General features: G+C 50.7%; 1 protein-coding gene across 4 annotated transcripts in view; it reads right to left on the minus strand.

The window, feature by feature from the left end:
* The window catches only part of Scara5 (scavenger receptor class A member 5), a 90,607-nt gene that overhangs the window by 30,147 nt on the left and 40,475 nt on the right, over window positions 1-19,985 (minus strand). For all 4 annotated transcript variants that reach the window (XR_780100.3, XM_010623250.1, XM_010623272.3 and 1 more), the window contains exon 4: window positions 3,457-4,131. Coding sequence is in view for 3 of the 4 variants with exons in the window: in XM_010623250.1 (XP_010621552.1) it covers window positions 3,457-4,131 (675 nt within the window). In the remaining variant the exon portion in view is untranslated. The remainder of the gene's footprint in view (window positions 1-3,456; window positions 4,132-19,985) is intronic.

Here is a 19,985-nt window from a genome sequence, read left to right on the forward strand (position 1 = left end):
GCAGGGTGCTCATTTCCACAGTGCACCCTCTGCCCACTTTGCAGCAAGGTCGGATGTGGAAGATGAGGGGACAGAGGGCCACACAACCCACTGAGGACCTCACCCAGGCGACATGTCCCAGCCCTCTGCGGAAGAGAAGCTCTGTTCTACTCATCACTCCACTCACAGAGATGCTCATCACCTTCCACAGAATGGATCCCTGCTGACTAGACCCAGAGGCCCAACCTTAGCACCCAGGCTTCAAAACCCCACTTGTACTGGACCACCTGCTCCATTAACTTCCCGCTATACTACCATAGATGGTGTTTTCTTTTCTTTAAAAAAAGCAGCCCCCAGATACACTTGGATGTGTGAAAACTTGCTCATTTCAGGGCCAGTCCACCAGCCCAGCACACATGGTCGCCAGTGCAGTCCTGCCCAGAGTCATCCTCAATGGCAGAACAAGAGGCTGGGGCAAGATACTGTCAAGAACCCCAATTCTGTGATTTTAGAGTCTCACATTGTAACAAAGGGCCATTGGGATTTGCCTGTGGGTGCTTTCCCCGTGGCAGGCCTCCTCTCTCTCTCTCTCTCTCTCTCTCTAGCTAACTTTCTCCCTCCAGTGGGGCCTCCCTTCTCTGATAATCTAGATTCTGGGCTCCTGTGAAATCCACACACAGATTTCAACAGATGTGATTGAGGCTGAAAATCCAAAGCAGGGAACACAAAGTCCCGCTGTGAATGTCCAAAAAAAGACAAACCGAGACAAAATTCACAGAAAACTGCATAACAAAGCGAGAGAATGAAAACTATTTGGGCTAAGCTCAAGAATAATGTAAATATGCTCTTATGTGAAAAATACACATTGCTGAGTATTTGTTGATTCTGAACCAGGAACGGGTCAAGGGTAAGAGTATGGTGTGTTTGTGTGAATGTATGTGTGCATGTAGGTGTGCATGCGTTTGTGTGTGTATGCATGCATGTGTGTGTGTGTGTGTGTGTGTTTAAAGATTTTAAGAGAGAAACTTGGCAAAGTGAGGGAGCAAGACCACTCCAGGCAGGGTATGGACGAGCAGGAAGCTTTTCAGGTAAAACACACCTGTCCAAAAGCCAGGGCAGAGGTCTGCTGACACTGAATGGCGATTACCTTCGATCCTGAGAGGAAAATGGAAAGGGAGAAGATGCCAGATAAAGGACAACACTGAGAGCTGGAAGGGCACAGAGGTGTTCAGCTGCAAGGAGCCAGGAGCCCCAGAGCTACAGTCTGAATGCAGTGTTCTCACCCCAAATTCATGTTTCACAACCTAATACCAAGGTGTGGCTTAGGAGGTGGGGCCTGAGGGAGATTAGGTGAGGAGGGAGGAGCCCTCTTGAGTGGGATCAGAGCCCTTACACAGGAGGCCGCAGAGTCTGTGTCCCTTCCACCATGGGGGACGCAGCAAGAAGGTGCCATCCCTGCTCACAGCTAGGAAGCAGGGTGCCAGTGACGACAACCCGGGTTTCCGAGTTTAGGCCTGTGCTTTACCTCTTGCCTACTTCATGAGACTAGGGTTCCTCATCTACAAAGTGGGGACAATAACGCCCTTTGTGGGATGCGAGGACTAGCGGGCCTGAGAATCTGTTTGGAGAATGAAGGTCTGTGGAATGCCCGGCTCAGTGTAGCTTATAAATCAGGGTGACCTTCTCATTAGCAAGCTTGGAATTGACTTCTATGGGCAGGGGAAGTGGAGGGAAAGATAGGCAAGGCCAAGACTCGGGGCATGGATTCGCATGGAGAAACTGTATCCCATCTTCCTTTGACTTCTGAGACGTGACAGCCCAGAGTGACCGGCCCCAACAACAGGTGGCATCAGGTTTAACAGTAACACTGACCGAGTGTCCCCTGCTCCAGCTGTATCTGCACATTAGCACTCAGGATGCAGAGACGGACCTGTGCACTGCAGGACAGCAAACGAGCACAGGGTATTGGGTTAAAAGTCCTTGTCTGTTCATTGAATTCAGCACTTACAGGGCTGAATTTTACTATGTGCAAATTAGACCTTATTAAATATACTGAGAGCAAAAAAGTCCTGGGTTGCACCATCACCAGCCATACGGCCTTGGTAATTCTCCCTGAGTCCCAGTTGTTTTTTTGCTGCAATCCTGCCGCTGTCTCAGTAGTGACACCTGCTTTAAGCCAAAGTCACAACTTTGTGGTGCAGCCCCAGTTTCAAACAAAACCCTGCACAGGAGAGAGCACCAGAAAGCAGGAAGGACAATTCAAATGGAAGGCTCCAGGTTAGAAGCTCAGGGAAGGGGCGTAGTGTGGGGCAGAGATGAGGCAGCTCGTGGAGGAAGCAGGTTTGGGTTCAGGTTTCGATGCCTGCAGACAGCTCAGTTCATGCTCCCCAGATGGGAGGAGGCAGAAGGGAGCAGGACAGAAGGGAATGTGACAGAAAGCACAGAAGGGCCATGATCAGAGAGGCCAGAGTCCCAATCCGTCCCTGCCCTGTGACCTGGGCAAGCTGTTTAAGCTTCCTGGATCGCATGCCCAGAGCAGAGCAGTGCAGTGGGGACAGGGCACTTCCGGGAGGGGCGCTTCCTCAGGAAGATGGCGTAGGAGACACGCTTGGCGCAGTACCTGCCATAAGCTCGGGGTGACACTGTTGGTGGAGGTTTTAATGGATCCCAGAGGCCATGGGGAGTAGTGGTGGGGTCTGAGCAGGGGGTGATGTGGGGTCAGCGCACCGTGTGAGAGGAGCCCCTGAAAGAACTGTGGAGGGGCTGCTTGGCTGGAGTTTAACATAGGGAATCTATGCACCACCAGTTCTGGACCGGAAGCTGGAGCGCGCCAAAGCCTGCACAGTTTCCCCGTTATATTTCAGAGATAAAACGAAATGAACACACTGTGAGATGAAATATATTCTTCAACCTGGGATGAATACATCCTCCTGACAGCCCAGAAGGCCAGGTCCAAATTCAGGATTCTCCACCATGAGAGCATGGGCCCTGAGGAGCTGTTTCCCAGCCACCCATACACCCCCCACACCTCCTCTCTCCCAGGGAGGCAAGCTCTTGGCAGCCCCAACCCAACACCCAAGCTCTGGCTCCCACCCACTTTGCCACACTTGTCCCCGCACCCACCACAGGGTTCTTACATAGCCCAGGCTGGTCTGCCTCTTGGGGCAATTCTCCTGCCTCAGCCTCCCAGGTGCTGGGATTACAGACACACACCACCATGCCCAGTTACCCTTCTCTTGACTGCATTCTCTGCCCTAGGGAGGTTTACCCAGGAGAGAGATCTGGATAGGCCCTGGAAGCAAGTATGGGTCACACAGGCAGAAAACGTCAGAGTCCTGTGGGACAAGACTTAACAGTCAGTGTATGGGCTCAGACAGACAGGTGTTCCTAGGGATGCCAGGGGCACTTCTGGGCCCTTGGGGAGGGTGGTGGGGGAGGAAGGTGAGAGAGGGCCCTGGGAGCTGGGGGAAGCGGTACCTTTGGCCAGGGAGATGTTGCGCAGGGCGATGGCGTGCTCCCAGTCTTTGAGGCGCAGGTCCTCGGTGACTGCGTTGAGCATGGCCAGCTCCTGCTTCAGCTGCAGCTCCATGCCCAGGTGCACCAGCCGCAGGCGGCGCGTGTCCTCGCTGGCGTTGCTCACCAGCACCTGCAGGTCCTGCAGCCGCGTGCGGTGCAGCGCCACGTCGTAGGACAGGCTGTGGTTGAGGCCGCGCAGCGCACCGCCCACGTCGGCCAGCTCCTCACCCAGGACGCCCACCCTGTGCGCCAGCCCGTCCAGCAGGCCCGCGTGGCGCCCCAGCAGCAGCTGGCTGCGGTTGCTCTCCACCTGCAGCTGGTACAGCTCCAGCTGCACCGAGTCGCTCTGCTGGCCCAGGCGATCACGCAGCAGGGCCACCGCCTGCTCTGTCTGCGCCGCCTGCTCCTGCAGCCCCCACAGCGCACCCTCCAGCCTCTGCACCGCGCCGGCCAGAACCAGCAGCGAGTCCGACTGGTTCTGCAGCGCGTCCTGCACTTTCCAAGCCTGCTCTGTCAGGTCGGCCTGCAGCGGGGCCTGCAGCAGGCGCAGTTGCATGTCCCGGAAGCTCTCGTTCAGCCGGTTCACGTGGCGAGTTAGCGCCTTCAGGTCCTCGGGGGAGCTGCGCGGTCTGGACACTGCGGGTGAGCAGAGGGAGGGGAGCTGTGAGCGCCTCTGGGGAGGGAGGACCAGGCACTGTGCTAAGTGTGAATCCCAAACCTGTCTGTGCAGTAGAACCCTCTGGCTGGGGGTCCCATCTGCAGAAACTGGCAAAAAACGCTTCGTAAGGGTCTCTTTGCCACAGGTAATAACTACATTCGTCGCATCGTGGTCAGTTTCACTCACCCCCTGCCCTCGTCCTGTCTGCCCTCAAATTCCCTTCCCATCCACACAGCCTACCTCCCTGGCTCCTACCATTCCTTTTTTATTCTGCTCTTGAAATTGCTTATATGTTGGGTTTCTCATACAAGAGAACCTTGAGATCTTTATAGCCTTCTGTGTCTGACTTATCTGGCGTGGTTATGAAGACACCAAACAAAGTCTTTCAAAGACTCACATAGGGCTGCTCGTTATTGTTCTGATCTGAGCATCCTCTGCTTGGCAGGTCCCTCGGGAATTTTATATTTTGTACTTTGCAAAGTGGTTGAGTATGAGCAGGTTTCTAGGGTTTAACTTAAAATAGGGGGTGCTGTGATCCCCTTGACTTAGGCAAGTAGTCACCTGCGGTGGTCTGGATGTCTTCCTGCCCCAGTCCATTAGCGGGAACAAATTGCCAAAGTGATACAGGGGCAGTGTTCTCAGGAATGAGCTTTTGCCCTGGTCAGAGGCTCCAGGGAGCTGCTCACCCTTCCTGGCTGCTTGTGAGGACACCGAGGAAACATCCTCGAAGAGAAACAGACCCCACACCAAACCCCGCATCTTTTGGCATTTATCTTGGTCTTCCCACCTCCAGAACTAAGATATAAATTTCTGTCGTTTAGAAGTTACTTATCCAGTCTAAGGCGTTTCACTACTGCATCCCAAATGGACTAAGCCAGCAGCATTATTATCCCTATTTAGTTAGACCTGTGAAGGTTGCCCAGGAAACTGCAGCGAGTGATGGCAACTCAGAGGGCCTGCCCCAGAACTGGGGTTGTGCTGCAAATCTACTCCAGAATGTTCTGAAGGAACAGCATCCAGGCAGCTGGCCCAGCTAGGCTCAAGGCCACACACAGTGTTTATTTTACAGTCTCCTGAGTCCAAGGTCCCATTCCTCCTGCTGCAGCACAGACCCCTTTGAGCAGGTGGGAAATGGTTTTAGATCTATGCCCTCCCTTCTATGGGTCCTCCCACTGCTTCCTCTAGTTCCCTGACTTTAATCCTCAGAAAACAAGCCCTCCCATAGACTCCCCGCCCTTTCCTCTTGGAGAGGGTCCCTTTTCTTGGTTACAAACAGCTGTTTCACAACCCTAGGAGGAGGGAGCTAAGTGCTAGACTCTAGCAGCCCAGTGCCTGCTGGAGTTCAGGGACTGTACATCCCGGGGCTAGGCTGTGTGGGGCTGTGTGTCCCCCGACTCTGCTCTGCACACTAGCAAATGGAAACCAGTAGCTTGGGAGAGGAGGAGGAGAAGGAGGAGGAGGAGGAAGAAGAAGAAGATGAGGCACAGAGGGAATCCGCCTTGGAAATCTTGGAACTCAGTAACTTGGTTACACAGCATGTCCAAGCACAGAATAAGTTCTCTTCTAGAACTTCATGTTGCGGGGGCGAAGCTTCTTGGGGATTTGGGGCCACTTAAAGATCTGTGACTACAGTACCCAGTGATGCTTCTGGAAGGACAGCATTGCAGTGGCCACCCTGCCTGCACAGATGAGCCACCTCAGGAAAGGCTCAGAGGTGCCCAGAGCTCTTTGGAGCCCCAGACCTGGCCCCACCCCAGACCTTAGTCAAAAAGGTCACACTGCTGGATTGGTCACCCGGCCTCTGCTCATGCCGCTTTTGGTTACTTCTGACTGTTGGAACATTTTGCTTCCTGCTCAGTGCGGGCCTGAAATGATCCTCCCTCCCTGCCTTTCCATTCACCGATCTACCCTTTAGGGAGGCAGAGAGCGAGTGAACATGAGTCTTCCCACAAGACACCCTTTCAGTCAAAGAAATTTATGTTCTTGCTGCATGATATGTTGCCTAGTTTAAACTTTGCAGTTCTTTCTTTTATTTTCTCTAAATGAGACCTAGGCTCTGTGTATCATGGCTGACCTCCTCCACCCACATGCTCTAATTGATCAGTATCCTCTGAAAGGTGGTGTTTGGACACGAGGTGGTTTCCCAGGATGTGCAAAGACTGGACGGAGATGGAGGAAGGACCGGCTTATCCTTGGGGCCATCAGAGTCCAGTGAGATGACCCAAACTGGCCCTGTTCAGCTTCATCAGGGCTCTGCAGAGCCAGCCACTGGGTTGGGCCTGCACAGTCCCTGGTGAGCTGGATGTTTCCCCCACTCTACAGATGAAGGGGCTGAGGCCAGGAGGGTGGAGGTGACCTGCTGACAGCCTGCATCCCCTCTCCTGCACCAGGGGCCCCACCACGGCTCCACTCTGGAAGGTCGGCCACAGAGCGGCCAGCCCAAGCAGAGCTTCCGGGGAAATGAGCGGAGGTCCCCCCATCACACTCAGCAGCGTGGGAACTGTCCCCTGCACAGATCACCAGAGGCCAGCACTGGAACCTGACACCAGGGCGTTGCCCATATTCCACCCACACTGGGTGAGAAGTATGAGACAGGGCAGACGCGCAGGGGAAAGATCCATGTCCTCCCCGCAGTCTCTGGAGCCCGGAGACACAGCACAGCCTGTCAGAGGTGGCAGGACACGGAGCAGTGCAGTTCCCGCTCTGAAACGGGGGGCGGGGCGTGGCTAAGGGGCCCATGGGAGCTCCTTGGCTGGAATCACAGCACTGCTTTAAGGCCACAGTTGCCCAGAGGCCAGGGCACGAGAGCCGCCACTCCTGCCCTCCCTGTCTCTCCCCAGCTCCCACTGCTCCCTTCAGGACGTCCTGGGTCACCTGGTCCTGTGCCCTTGGAGGCCCAGGCCCCGCGCATCAGCAGAGCCCTCTCAGCACCGGCCGGCCCCGGTCCTTCCCCCGTCCAGGATCCCGGACTGAGCTGCGTCCACATGGGGACAGCTGACAGTCAGCTTCCCTTCCCGGGACCTCACCCGTGTCCTTCCTTGCTGCTCACTGCACAGCCAGTATTAACAGAACCCCAAAGAAAAGCAGGACAAAGCGTCTCCCGGTCCCACAGCCCCCAACAGGGCACTGGGGTTTGCTCTCCATCGTCTTTCTCTAGCTCCATCCTTTTGCACACGCAGTCTTCACAATCTGATGTCTGATGTTATAAATACTTCACAAGCTTTTTCCCATCCTCCCTATTTTTTTATAATCATAATTGTGATGACTGCGTAAGAGTCCCTCAAGAGGACTCTGAGAAGAAAACGCACGGTTTCCCTCTGGTCTCACTGAACAATCACAGAAGAGTTCTGTGACCATGTGATGCTCTCAGGGCTTCCTCACACACCAAATCCAAACCGGCTGTGCAGCAGACACCAGTGGTGTGTCCCCTGATTCAATTCAGGCACCACTCAGAGACAGTGTCAAGTCCCACAGATTGAGGATCCAGCCACCCACACTTTCACCAGGTTCCCTGGCTGACTGCAGGTTCAGTTTGTTTTGCCCGAGTCTCTGAGAAGCTGCCAAGCGAGGTTCCCACAGAGTCCTCCTTGATTTGGGTTAATATGCAAAAGTCACTCACAGAACTGGGGGAAACACTTAGGCTTAGGGATTTATTATAAAGAACATTACAGAGACAGATGTGAAGGATGAGACAAAGCATAAGGGGCTCGCATACTCTCTGATGTGCCACAATTCAGGAAAGTCCCAGTGCTCCGCTCTCCAGAGCACCTGCAACTCTACGTGTGTGTGTGTGTGTGTGTGTGTAGTATTGAGGATTGAACCCAAGGCCCACACACTGAGCTATGTCCCAGCCCTTTTTATTTTTTATTTTTGAGACCGGATCTTGATAAATCACTGTTGCCCAGGTTGGACTTGAACTTGCAGTTCTCCTGCCTCAGCCTCCCAGAATGCTGGGCTCACAGGGATGTGCCACCACACCAGGGTTCTTTTGGGGGTTTTATGGAAATTTCATTATGCAGGCATGATTATTTAAGTCACTGACCATGTGGACCAACCTCCTGCACTTCTCTTCTTCCCAGATTTGGGGGCCGGGGCTGAAATCTCCAACCCTCTAATTCTGTCTTGATCAGTCCAGAGACCGGCTACCCTCTCCCAAGGCTACCTGGAGTCAAGAGTGCTGGTCATCTTATGAACATACAAAAGACACTTAGCTCTCAAAAGAATATAAGGATTTTAGCAGTTATATGCCAGAAAAAAGGATGAAGACCAAATGCCTGTTTCACAATACCATGGGGATGTGTTGTAAGTTATCCATTCTTTAACTCGTGAACCTCTTATGGTGTCTAAATACAGAAAGTTTTCCTCCTCTTTTGAAATTTTTCCTAACAATAAATTCCGAGAAATTGTATTAGGAGGTCAAAAGGTGTGGACATTTTTATGACTCATAAAAATTCCAGCCAAATTATTTCCCAAAAGTTATACTAATTTATATTTACCTTATAGACTTTCAAATGTCCCCTGCATGGACACACACATACACACACACACACACACACACACACACACACACACACACACGCAATCAGGAATATGCTGAGTGCTGACCACTTCTCAGTATCTCCGTCACCTGATGGGGTTCAAGGAGGTCCCACAAACAGGTGATAGGGACCCCAAGTCACCCCACCCACAGGTAGGTAGATTAGGGTGGTTTTGCTGCTTTTCCTTGTAGAAAAAATTTTCAAGACACATCAGAGATGCATAAAGAGCTCCATATTGAGTCGAGGGTGGCAGGGAGAGGCACATTATGGTCTGGGGTTGGGAGTTTTTAATGTGGTCTTGGGATGCCTTCAAGTTGGGTGATCTAGGATGCATGTTTCTACTATTTGCCAAGCTCCCATTTGGTGGGCTAGGTTAGGACACAAGTCATGTATTTACATGCGTTTGAAGTTGAGATCTGCCTTCCATTTTTAACAGGGCCACCTTCCTGAAGACGGAGGTCTATAGGAGGAAGAGGAATTTACAGGGCCTCACATTTCTAGGCTAATTGTATCCTTAAGACCCTCAGGAGTATTTTTGTAGTGAGTTTCTTAAAAGTGAAAAAGGCATCGTAACTTTCTGTCCTGAAACCCAGTTTTAAAATAATCTTCTTTATCTCCCTTTTATTTATCTTTATTGTTTATCCTACTTCAGCACCTTAGCAGAGAAGTTTACATCTGGAAAGATCATTCCTTGCACCCCAGGGGAATGGCAGAAGCTTTCCTCTGTGTGGCTCCTGCTGAGTGGGAGACTGAGAAACCCTGTGATGGGCTGAATGTTTGTGCCCCCCAAATTCAAATGCTAACCCCAAAGCGACTGTATGGGGAGGCAGGTTCTGTAAGGAGCTATTCAGGTTAAATGAGGTCCCACTGAACCCGAGTCCTGATAAAAGGTGGAAGAGACATCAGGAGAGGCCTCAGGAGAAACCCACCCTGTTGACGCTATGAAACAGACTTCCAGTCACCCAGTCGAGTTGCTGGTCTGTCTGTGGTCTTGTGTCATGGTGGCAGAGCTGACTTTTACCACGCTGGGATTTGCTTAGGCAGAGCCATTCTTGGAGCCCCAGAGTGACAGTGGTTACTTTCCTTTAAGCACAGCTTCATCATGGGCAAAAACAAGTTCAAAACAAAAATGCAGGTTTCTTTTTCTGTCCAACAAGCAGGAAAAAGCTGTCCCGTTGCTTCCATGGTCTCCCTCTTGACTGCCATCGGGGTGATTTTTCTGTGTACTGTCCTCCTGCAGGTACAGGGACACTTCCAGGCTAGTGGGCACCTGGGTCACCCCGTGCCTCAGGACACATCCTGAAGCCCTGACTGTCCACACTGGAGACAGAGGAGAGGGGTGGTGGAGTGGGGACTGAGAGCCCCATCCCAGGGAGGCTGCACATGAGGTCCCATTACCCCCATGGGATTTCATTGAGAAAACGCCAATTCAAAGACAGGGCATCAGGTTCCAGGAGGATGAAATCCCACCTCTGAGCAGGCACAGTGGCTCGTGCCCACAGTCCCAGCACTCTGGGAAACTGAGGCCAAAGGATCGAGAGCGTGAGCAATGTGCGAGAGCCTATCTCAAAGTAAGGAATGAAAAGGGGCTGGGTGTGCAGCTAGTGTGAAGGACCCACGTTCAGGCCTAGCATTTCCCTCTCCTCCCAAGGGAAGAAAACAGTCTGAATGCCCCATGCCCCGCACTGGTCAGCACCACGAAGGTGAGCCCCAGTTCTGTGCTACACATTGGGGTCACAGGAGCTCGATTACAGCCTGCGTCACTTTAGCCCCCCGGTAACCTCTTTTTTACAAAATCTGAACCAATACTTCGCTCTGCTTTGGAATGAATCTTCATTCACATTATGTGTAGCCAATACTCAGATAACTGAGCTCAGTTTTGCATCCCCTGGAACAAGGCCCCTCCCATCCCTTGGTGCCTCTGCTGCCAAGCTGGCCTTGCAGTCTGTCCTCCCCGCTCTCTGCCCTCCACATGAGGGTCTGTGAATTCTGATGCCTGCCTCCCTTCCTCCCCAGATGATAAAGCAGGGCTTGCTGGGGCCTCCGATGACCCACGGGCTTATAGCCAGCTGCCTCCTCCAAGTGTGGTGTCCTTGAGCTTGTGCTGAATCGCTCTAGTTTGTTTTAAATCTGCAAAATGGTGCTGCTCCCTGCCCCCAGTGTCGGGAGGACCACAGGACGATAGCTGGGTGTCTGGCACCGTGCACTGGCTTTGCTGCCTTCCTGAGCTGCTTGACCTGAAAACGGGCACGACGACTCCTACTCCCCCAGGTGCTGGGCAGGAGAAGGAAGCACCTTGTCCTCAGAGGCCAGTCCCGGCTGGGGCACACAGGAGGTGTTTAATGTTGTCATTTCCTTTCCTGCTTCCCCTGCTTGGAGTTCAGCAACAGCTTTATAGGACCGGGTACTAGCATGAGACAGGTGGCCAGAATGCATCCTTAATCTAGGCTTCAGACAAGCTTAATTTATTTTATTTTTTTTCTTTTTATTGAGTTTTTTGGTACCATCTAGGTATACAATACAGTTGCATTCATCATTGGGATCCTGTACCTTTACATAATAGGTCTTGATTCTCATTTTTCCCCTTGTCCCTGCCCTCCCTTCTCCCCCTCCTGCCCTCCCCATTTACAAACACTTTATTTCCATTTTTTCAGTTTCTCATATTTTTTTCCTCTCCCTCATTACCTTTCCCCCACCCTTCCCACTTTCCCTACACCTTTAGCCCTTTACTTCCTATTTCACATTATTAATTATCTCATTAGGATCCTGTGTACTATTATAGTTTTTCACACCAGAGAAACTATTCAGTATTTCAGTTAAAGAAATCTCTGTATGAAATTAAAAATAGGGAATCCTAAAATAAAACTAAAAAGGAAAGTAAAAGAGAAAAGGCAATGATGTAAGATTAAAATAATCCTTAATTCTGAAGATGAAAATGGTCCCTGAACATATTTAAATTGCTTCTTGCTCTTGTAGTCTTATCTTATTCTTCGTTTTTTTTCATTATTTAGAGAATACTTTATTAGTGACAAGCTTAATTTAGGCTTCGACATCCTGAGACTCTTATTCCTTAACTATGAATTAGATCGTAAACATTCACTTGTCCTGCCTCCCAGGGATAGGTAGGCTACAAATTAAGTAAAGCTGGGGCTATGGAGCTGCCTGTTGGGATAACAAGGCCAACACAATGCCTACCATCTTCCTCTGTCTCACACACACACACACACACACACACACACACAGGCCTGGCTGGAATTACGGCGCGCCTGACATGTTTGGGACAAATGCTGGCTGTCAAACCCCACGTGGACTTCCTGTAGGAAGTTCCTGATTATCTCTTCCCCGCATGTATCAGGCAGCTGTGGACAGGGGCAGACAGGGCCAGGTGTGGATGAGACATGAGGCAGTGTGAAGATGTAAGACACACATCTGTGCATGCCAACAGGCCCTGCCTTGGCCTAAGCCCCACATCAACACCGACCACTTAGTCTCATAAAACAAACATCAATACATTCATCTGGATCCAGCAATCAGTACAGAGTCAGAATCTCTACTTGAATCTCTCCATGATTTCTACCAACCACCTAATTCAAGCCCAGGTTTATGACAGGGAACTCACTACCATCAAAATGTACTCCACATCCGAGTGTCTGTTACAAAGTTTGTTCTCTACCTTTTACCTTTTCAGGAGTATGCAAAGTTGTACAGGCGGAGGACTCAGGCACCAGACTCCCAGGGCTCCAAATCAGCCTCCCTCTTTCTCCTGGCCATGTGATCTTGTGGGTTACTTAACCTCAATGTGCCTTAGTTCCCTCATTTGGAGCATGAGGATAATAATATTTGTGGGGTTCACGATTACGTCATAGGGTTGTTTTGAGATTCCGTGTATTAATGTGGAAAGCACTTAGAACCGTGTTTGGAACACAGTAAGTATTCAGGAAATGCCAGCTACTATTGTTATTCTATGATTTATTTTCCTAGTGTGAAAGTATAAAAGTTAAAGAATAATTAAAACACATTAAAAGTGGATATGCTCGGCAGAGAGATAAACGAAGTGCTTGTGTAAACACGAATTAAGAGGGTCACACTCAAGTAAGAATCGTTCCCTGTGGAGCACAGGGGACATATGGAAGTAGTTAGAGGGGGGAGAGGGTGGTGCAGCAGTGTGAGCGGGGCAACTTGGTGACTGCTGGGAGGAGGTAATTCACGCCGGAAGGCACACATGAGCCCAGGGGGAGGGGCCGTGCAAGGCGCAGACAGCACGACTAGAAGCTAAAGAATATTTACCTCCCAAGTGATGTTCAGATTAGCCCGGGACCAAAACCACTGATGTCTCTCCCATGAGCTAATGCATCGCCTTTGAAAGGCCACTTCTCAAATGTAATCGCTAACTGGGTACCCGTTTGTGTCTCTGAAATGCACCATAGGCAAATTGTAAAAGTACAGTGAGCTTGCATGGAAATTGGCAGGCTTAAAAATCTATAATGTAAATAAATTAGTGTAATTTGGGGGAATTAAATTGGCTGGGGTTTTGTAAGAGTCATGAAATATCCATGCCTTTTGACTAACTCTGACCAACTTTTGGGAATTTATTGCTAGAATAATTTTCAAATGAGAGGAAACGTTTTTGTATTTATTTACCATGAATTTAAAAAAAAAGACTCAACAGAAAGAAAATGGGCAAATTACAGTAAGTCCCCTTGAGGGACTCTTACACAGTCATCACAATTATGATTACAAACAAAAACAAAACAGGGACAAGGATGGGAAAAAGCTTGTGAGGAAATCATAACATTAGGTGGGGAAAACCCCAGACATCAGACATCAGATTGTGAAGACTGCGTGTGCAAAAGGATGGAGCTAGAGAAAGACGATGGAAAGCAAACCCCAGTGCCCTGTTGGGGGCTGTGGGACCGGGAGACGCTTTGTCCTGCTTTTCTTTGGGGTTCTGTTAATACTGGCTGTGCAGTGAGCAGCAAGGAAGGACACGGGTGAGGTCCCGGGAAGGGAAGCTGACTGTCAGCTGTCCCCATGTGGACGCAGCTCAGTCCGGGATCCTGGACGGGGGAAGGACCGGGGCCGGCCGGTGCTGAGAGGGCTCTGCTGATGCGCGGGGCCTGGGCCTCCAAGGGCACAGGACCAGGTGACCCAGGACGTCCTGAAGGGAGCAGTGGGAGCTGGGGAGAGACAGGGAGGGCAGGAGTGGCGGCTCTCGTGCCCTGGCCTCTGGGCAACTGTGGCCTTAAAGCAGTGCTGTGATTCCAGCCAAGGAGCTCCCATGGGCCCCTTAGCCACGCCCCGCCCCCCGTTTCAGAGCGGGAACTGCACTGCTCCGTGTCCTGCCACCTCTGACAGGCTGTGCTGTGTCTCCGGGCTCCAGAGACTGCGGGGAGGACATGGATCTTTCCCCTGCGCGTCTGCCCTGTCTCATACTTCTCACCCAGTGTGGGTGGAATATGGGCAACGCCCTGGTGTCAGGTTCCAGTGCTGGCCTCTGGTGATCTGTGCAGGGGACAGTTCCCACGCTGCTGAGTGTGATGGGGGGACCTCCGCTCATTTCCCCGGAAGCTCTGCTTGGGCTGGCCGCTCTGTGGCCGACCTTCCAGAGTGGAGCCGTGGTGGGGCCCCTGGTGCAGGAGCGGGGATGCAGGCTGTCAGCAGGTCACCTCCACCCTCCTGGCCTCAGCCCCTTCATCTGTAGAGTGGGGGAAACATCCAGCTCACCAGGGACTGTGCAGGCCCAACCCAGTGGCTGGCTCTGCAGAGCCCTGATGAAGCTGAACAGGGCCAGTTTGGGTCATCTCACTGGACTCTGATGGCCCCAAGGATAAGCCGGTCCTTCCTCCATCTCCGTCCAGTCTTTGCACATCTTGGGAAACCACCTCGTGTCCAAATACCACCTATGAGCAGAGGTTGAAAAAAGCTCGATACAGACCGGTTGCCAGCGATGCCTCAGAAACCACACAGGAATCCCAGGCTTGGAAATATCCCTCATTATCAGGAGCAGTAGAAAGGCTGGTGTCACTAAGCTCCAGGACCACCCAGCACCCAGCCATGCTGCTCCATCGTGATGGAGAAATGGCCAGCGTGAGGCTCACTAAGAGAAGAATAAGCGACTCTCGGGAGGTGACCTGAGCACAGACGCAGGGCTGCTTGTTGGCATCTGAAATCATCAGGACCCAGGAAGAAGGTAGCAGACCCGTCCTTGTTGGATTGGCTTGTTATTAAGCACTATGTGCACCTTTGCTACCTCAGCAGGACACAGAGGGTGAATATTTACAGGCTGGAGACTGAGTTCTCCTTCATGACAGGGACCTGCCAGCCTCCACACTGAAATCAGAGGGAGCGTGGCACTTTCCACTGCATCTCAGAGCAGCAGGCTCTTGATAAAGACACCAGGCAGACTCTGTCTTTGTGCAGGTGGCTTGTGGGATTGGATGGAGTCACATCTGGACACACATCTGCCAGGGGCTGCAGGGCCACAAGTTGCAACCATAGGTATGGTGTCCAGCCGGCCTATTGGTGCTGGCTCTTGTCAATTTAGAGATGGCCAAATCTAGGTCCCTCAAATGAGCAAAGTCTGAGAACGCAGGTTTCTCCTTTGTGCCCTCGTGCACCAAGTCCCTGGAGTCATGCGTGCATACCAGGTCCACATCATCTACAAATAGATCCTGTCCCTGCCACATCGAGGGGCACAAGCCAGGCCTCAGAGGTGCACAGCCCACAGGCTGTAGAGTGGCTGACCAGCAGTCACACAGGCCTGAGTTAGGGTAGCCTGTGAGAACCTTGGAGGAAGAAGGCCCCAGCAATGTGTTTACTGCAGTCCCCAGAGGCGGGGCTGGAAATTCTGGACCAGGAACGTAGGTCCCTATTGGTGGTCCCCACACATGGAGTCTGTGATAACTTAGTGCTGATTACTGTAGCAAATGGATCCAACGTCAGTCAGAAACCAAAAGCCCTCCTATCAAGGAGATTATTCCCTGGGTTCCTGTTCTGGAGCTTGAGTGTCTGAAACCATGACAGGCAATGCCAGGAAATGCAGTTTCAGTGAAGCACATGCATCCGATAGGAAAGTAACGGATGTTTTGTGAATCTGAAGTGCAGTGCGGCTTAGAATTTACACTGACATCATAACCTTGCGCCTCAACCTCAACCTCGAACCTCCCAGGTAAATGGATGGAAACAAAGAGTGCTAGAGCAGCACCCTAGACTCTTTCCGGAGAAAGACGGACTTGGACTGCAGGACGTGGTCTGGCAGCTCCTGGGCTGTTCCTGTGCCTCCCGCACTCAGCCTGCTGTTTATTCTAACTGTGACTGCAACCATCAGGTCCCAGTGGGTGCAACCCTGCAGCCCCGCACCCAGCTACACCTCCTGTCTCTTGCTTCCTGCACTCAGCACATCTGACTTTTCAGAGCCACAGGAATAACCCGAGACCCACACACACGAGGCCTCCACCCCTGGGAGACCTGTGACAGAAGGAGGTCGGGGCTGAGGGATAACGGTCTCCCCAGACAGACAGGAGAAGCTCTGGCGACCGGCTTCTGGGCTGGAGTGGTCTGGAGCCCGGCTGCCACTGTGGAGACCAACGAAAGCCCATGTCCTCGCCTTGGCTTTTCCTTCTTTCAGTCTTGCTGTCCCCTGACTCATGGTCTTGCTTCTCACGATAGCTTCTCCCAGTTAGCTACCAACCCCCCAGCTCGAACTCTGATTCCCCAGAAATCCCGGGGACAGACAAGAAGCATCCCATCCTACCACATATTATCCTATCTTCCTGTTTGCTCCGTGCTTCCTCACAGCCTGATTCCCAGAGGTCACAGATAAGTTCGCATTGAGGCTCTTCCTTTACCCACGCACGGTCATTCGGTCCGTGTGCGGGAGGCACCAGCTCACTGCCCAGGTCTGGTTGGTGATGAATACCAGGGAGCCTGAAATATAAGCTTTCTCACCAGTGCAATTTTGGGGGGAGGAAACTACATTTTCAAAAGCCTACCTGCATTCTGTTTTAAAATGCTTCTGTTTTAATGGTTTTAAAATGTTCATTGGGAAAAGGGGAAAGCAAAATTCAAATCCAACATAAGAAGATGCGAAAGAGCTAAATGGGTGGGAGACAGGCCCCGAGCCACAGCCACGCCTTTTAGGGTGGAGAGGGGGACAAACACAGGACACGGTACAGAGATGACACAGGAACGAAATGGCCAGGGCTTCGAGGCCTCTCGGAAGTGGAAGCCAAGGAAGGGGCAGACCCTGGTACTGCTGAGTGGCACTGTGCCCAGGGAAAGAGTCTGCAGCTCTGCCAGGCCAATATGCCGATTGGGGACCAACAGGCGTCACAAAGCCAGCACGACAGACAACAAAGTCAGACTCTGAGATGGTTTTAACAGGTGTGATGTCTCCACTGAAGGGAAGCAGAGTGCTCTGTACAAAGGGGCAGGTGCATCACGCATCTGGAATCATCTGAAAGAGGCTGCTGGCCCGGTCACCAGTCAGCTCCCACTGACTGAATTCCCCTCTGTTCCTCAGATGCTCCACACACCTTACTCCTCAGACTCCTCGGAGCCACCCTGGGAAGGAGGTGTCGCTCTCTCTTTTAAAGAGTTGGATGTGAACACCTTGTGAAATTAAGTAAACTTTACAGCTAGGAATGCCATCTTGGAAGGCAGTGAGCTCAGCTACTTTGGGCAGCAGAAGGTGGGCTCCAGGTTCAGGTGCTCCTCAGATAGCACCAAAGGGACCGGGGTCTCGATGGGCAGATCTCAGAACTCATCTACTATGCCCCTCCTCTGCAGGAAGCCACCCAGTAAGTACAGGAAGTGCTCCATGGCATACTGACTGCACATTGGTGAGTCCGCCAGGAAGGGGTGGGTCTAAAAACATTCTGCGCAGGGGCATACATTTAAAGCACCAAACTAGGAGTATATTAGATTGACAGGGCCACTATCATGTGATACCACAAACTGGGTGGTTTCCACAACAGACATGGGGTGTGATCAAAATATACAGTGGATATTTACATTTTTTTTAAATTACAGTAAAAGACACTTTGCCACGAATCCCCCTTACACACACTTATGTCATCATTCTCGTCATTCTGAAGCGGTTATGGAAGTTCTCTTTCATGAGTGTCTTTAAAGGTGTGATAAAAAACATAGCAAATACCACTGCCGAGTGCCACCCAACAGAAAGCCAGGCTGTTAAAAGCGTCTGCATGGCCTCATCCACCCTGTTCACCCGATCTGGCACTGTGTGACTTTTGGTTCTCCCCCAAAGTCAAAATGGCTGTAGAGGGCTGGGGATTTAGCTCAGCGGTTCGGTGGCCTGCCTCGCAAGCGCAAGGACCTGAGTTTGATCCCCAGTACCAAAAACGAAACAAAACAAAAAAATGACTGTAGAAGCTAAACATTTGAAATAGATTAAGGAAATTTCAGCCATTACAGCACAACTAAAGACACTTATAAGAGGGGACTTCCAGAATTGCTTCAGAAAGTGGCAAGAACAGTGGGATACACGAGCTCAGAGCACGGGGGAGTAACTTGAGAGGTATTAATGTCAGTGTGTCTTTTACTGTAACAATTTTTTAAAACTAGAAACGTTTGCTGTATTTTTTAATCACACCTCCTATCTTCTCACAGTGTTGGAGACTGGAAATCCAAGGTCAAAGTGTCATTTGACTTGGTTTCTTCCAAAATTTCTCTCTGGGGCTCAAAGATAGCCACCACCTCTGTATTTTCACACGGCCCCTCCTCCAGGCACATGTGCTCCAGTGTCACTTTGTGTGTCCAAACTTCCTCTTCTCATAAAGACTCCAGGAGCACTGGATTAGAATCTGCTTCTCTTGACCTTAATCACTTTTCTGAAGGCCCTATCTCCAAATACTTCACCTTCTGAGGTAACTGGATGTTGGGACCTTAATATATGACTGGGGAGGGCAACATTCAGCCCAAGATAAGTAGTTAGTGAGAGCCCTTAAAGAGATTGATTGGAAAGAAATTGGGGTCCACAGTAAAGGTGGGTGCCTACTTCTAAGCTGTGGCCATGTCATCAGGCAGGTGGGCCTCGGTGACTCAGAAGGGCCTACAAAGTGGCCAGGCTGAACCTGGGGGGGCTGGGCCATCCGTTGCTACCTGAACCCAGCCTGTTTGCAGACTGCTGCTGCTGCTGCTGCTGTTGACAATGTGCTTGTGGGAGCTGATCCCCCAGTTCAGCACCTTCCAGTCTCCTCATGGGGTACAATACTGTGAATATGCTTAACACAACTGAGTGGAAAGCTCACTTGAAAGTGTTTAACAGGGTAATTTTAATGGTTGGTGATGCTTTTAATGGTTTTTGGTGCTTTCTTTTAGTTATTTCAAGAAAAGGGGCCTCAGCAGCATACAAACTGAGCACTCACTGTAGTTGTAAAGAAATTAAAACCACTCCTGACAAATTTAAAGTTTGTACTCAGACTCATATGGAAAGCTGAATCCCATTTAGAGAAAAGTGGTTTTGCCCTCCAGTAGTTGCCAGCTGTCTCTCTCAGGAACCCCTTTTTTGCATTTAAGTAAAAATCCTCATTGATTAGCAATAAAGTAAAGCAAATTCATCATCTGTACTGCTCTTTTATAGACCTGAGTTGATCTTATCTCTAGCACTTTTCATTCTACTGAAATGAGCAAAGGGGTAGCCATATTTCTCTTTCTTTTCTTTCTTTCCTTGAGAGGCAGGCGGTGGAACCACTGAGCTTTAGCCCTATGCTTTCTTAACACACAGTCCTTTTACATAAACATGGCACCCTCCCACAATAAAGTGGTTACGCCTTTCTGAAATCTCATTTCATCACTGAACCTGTATATATTTTAAATAAGTATCTTAGACCTTATTAAGAAACAAAAACCCCCATGAGATTGTTTCAAAACTTACTGCAGAGATATTCTTTCTATTTCCATCATAAGTGGATCTTGAGTAATTAATAGAAGAAACTTTCATTTATCCAACACTTAAAATGACTGCCAGCTGCTGTGCTGGATACTGTAAAGATGTGAAATATCTGATCCATGCCTAGATCTTTTAAGTTTTACAGCAGTTCCCAGCAGTAAATGTTGTGGGAAACTCAGGGTTTTGGAGCTACAGGCAAGATACCCAAATCATTGTGAAAACTGAATTAAATGTGGCAGAATGGAGACCTTTTGTGTTCTGCATCCCAAGCACCACAGCCGTCTCCCTGTCGCATGAAAATCTGGACTTGCGGTTGGACAATGTGGGATGAACCACGTGAGTTCCAATGAGACCTCAGCACAGGCGCGGACACTGTCTCTCC

Source organism: Fukomys damarensis, unplaced genomic scaffold (assembly GCF_012274545.1).
Source record: "Fukomys damarensis isolate Sample0158 unplaced genomic scaffold, DMR_v1.0_HiC HiC_scaffold_18, whole genome shotgun sequence".
NCBI lineage: Eukaryota > Metazoa > Chordata > Mammalia > Rodentia > Bathyergidae > Fukomys > Fukomys damarensis.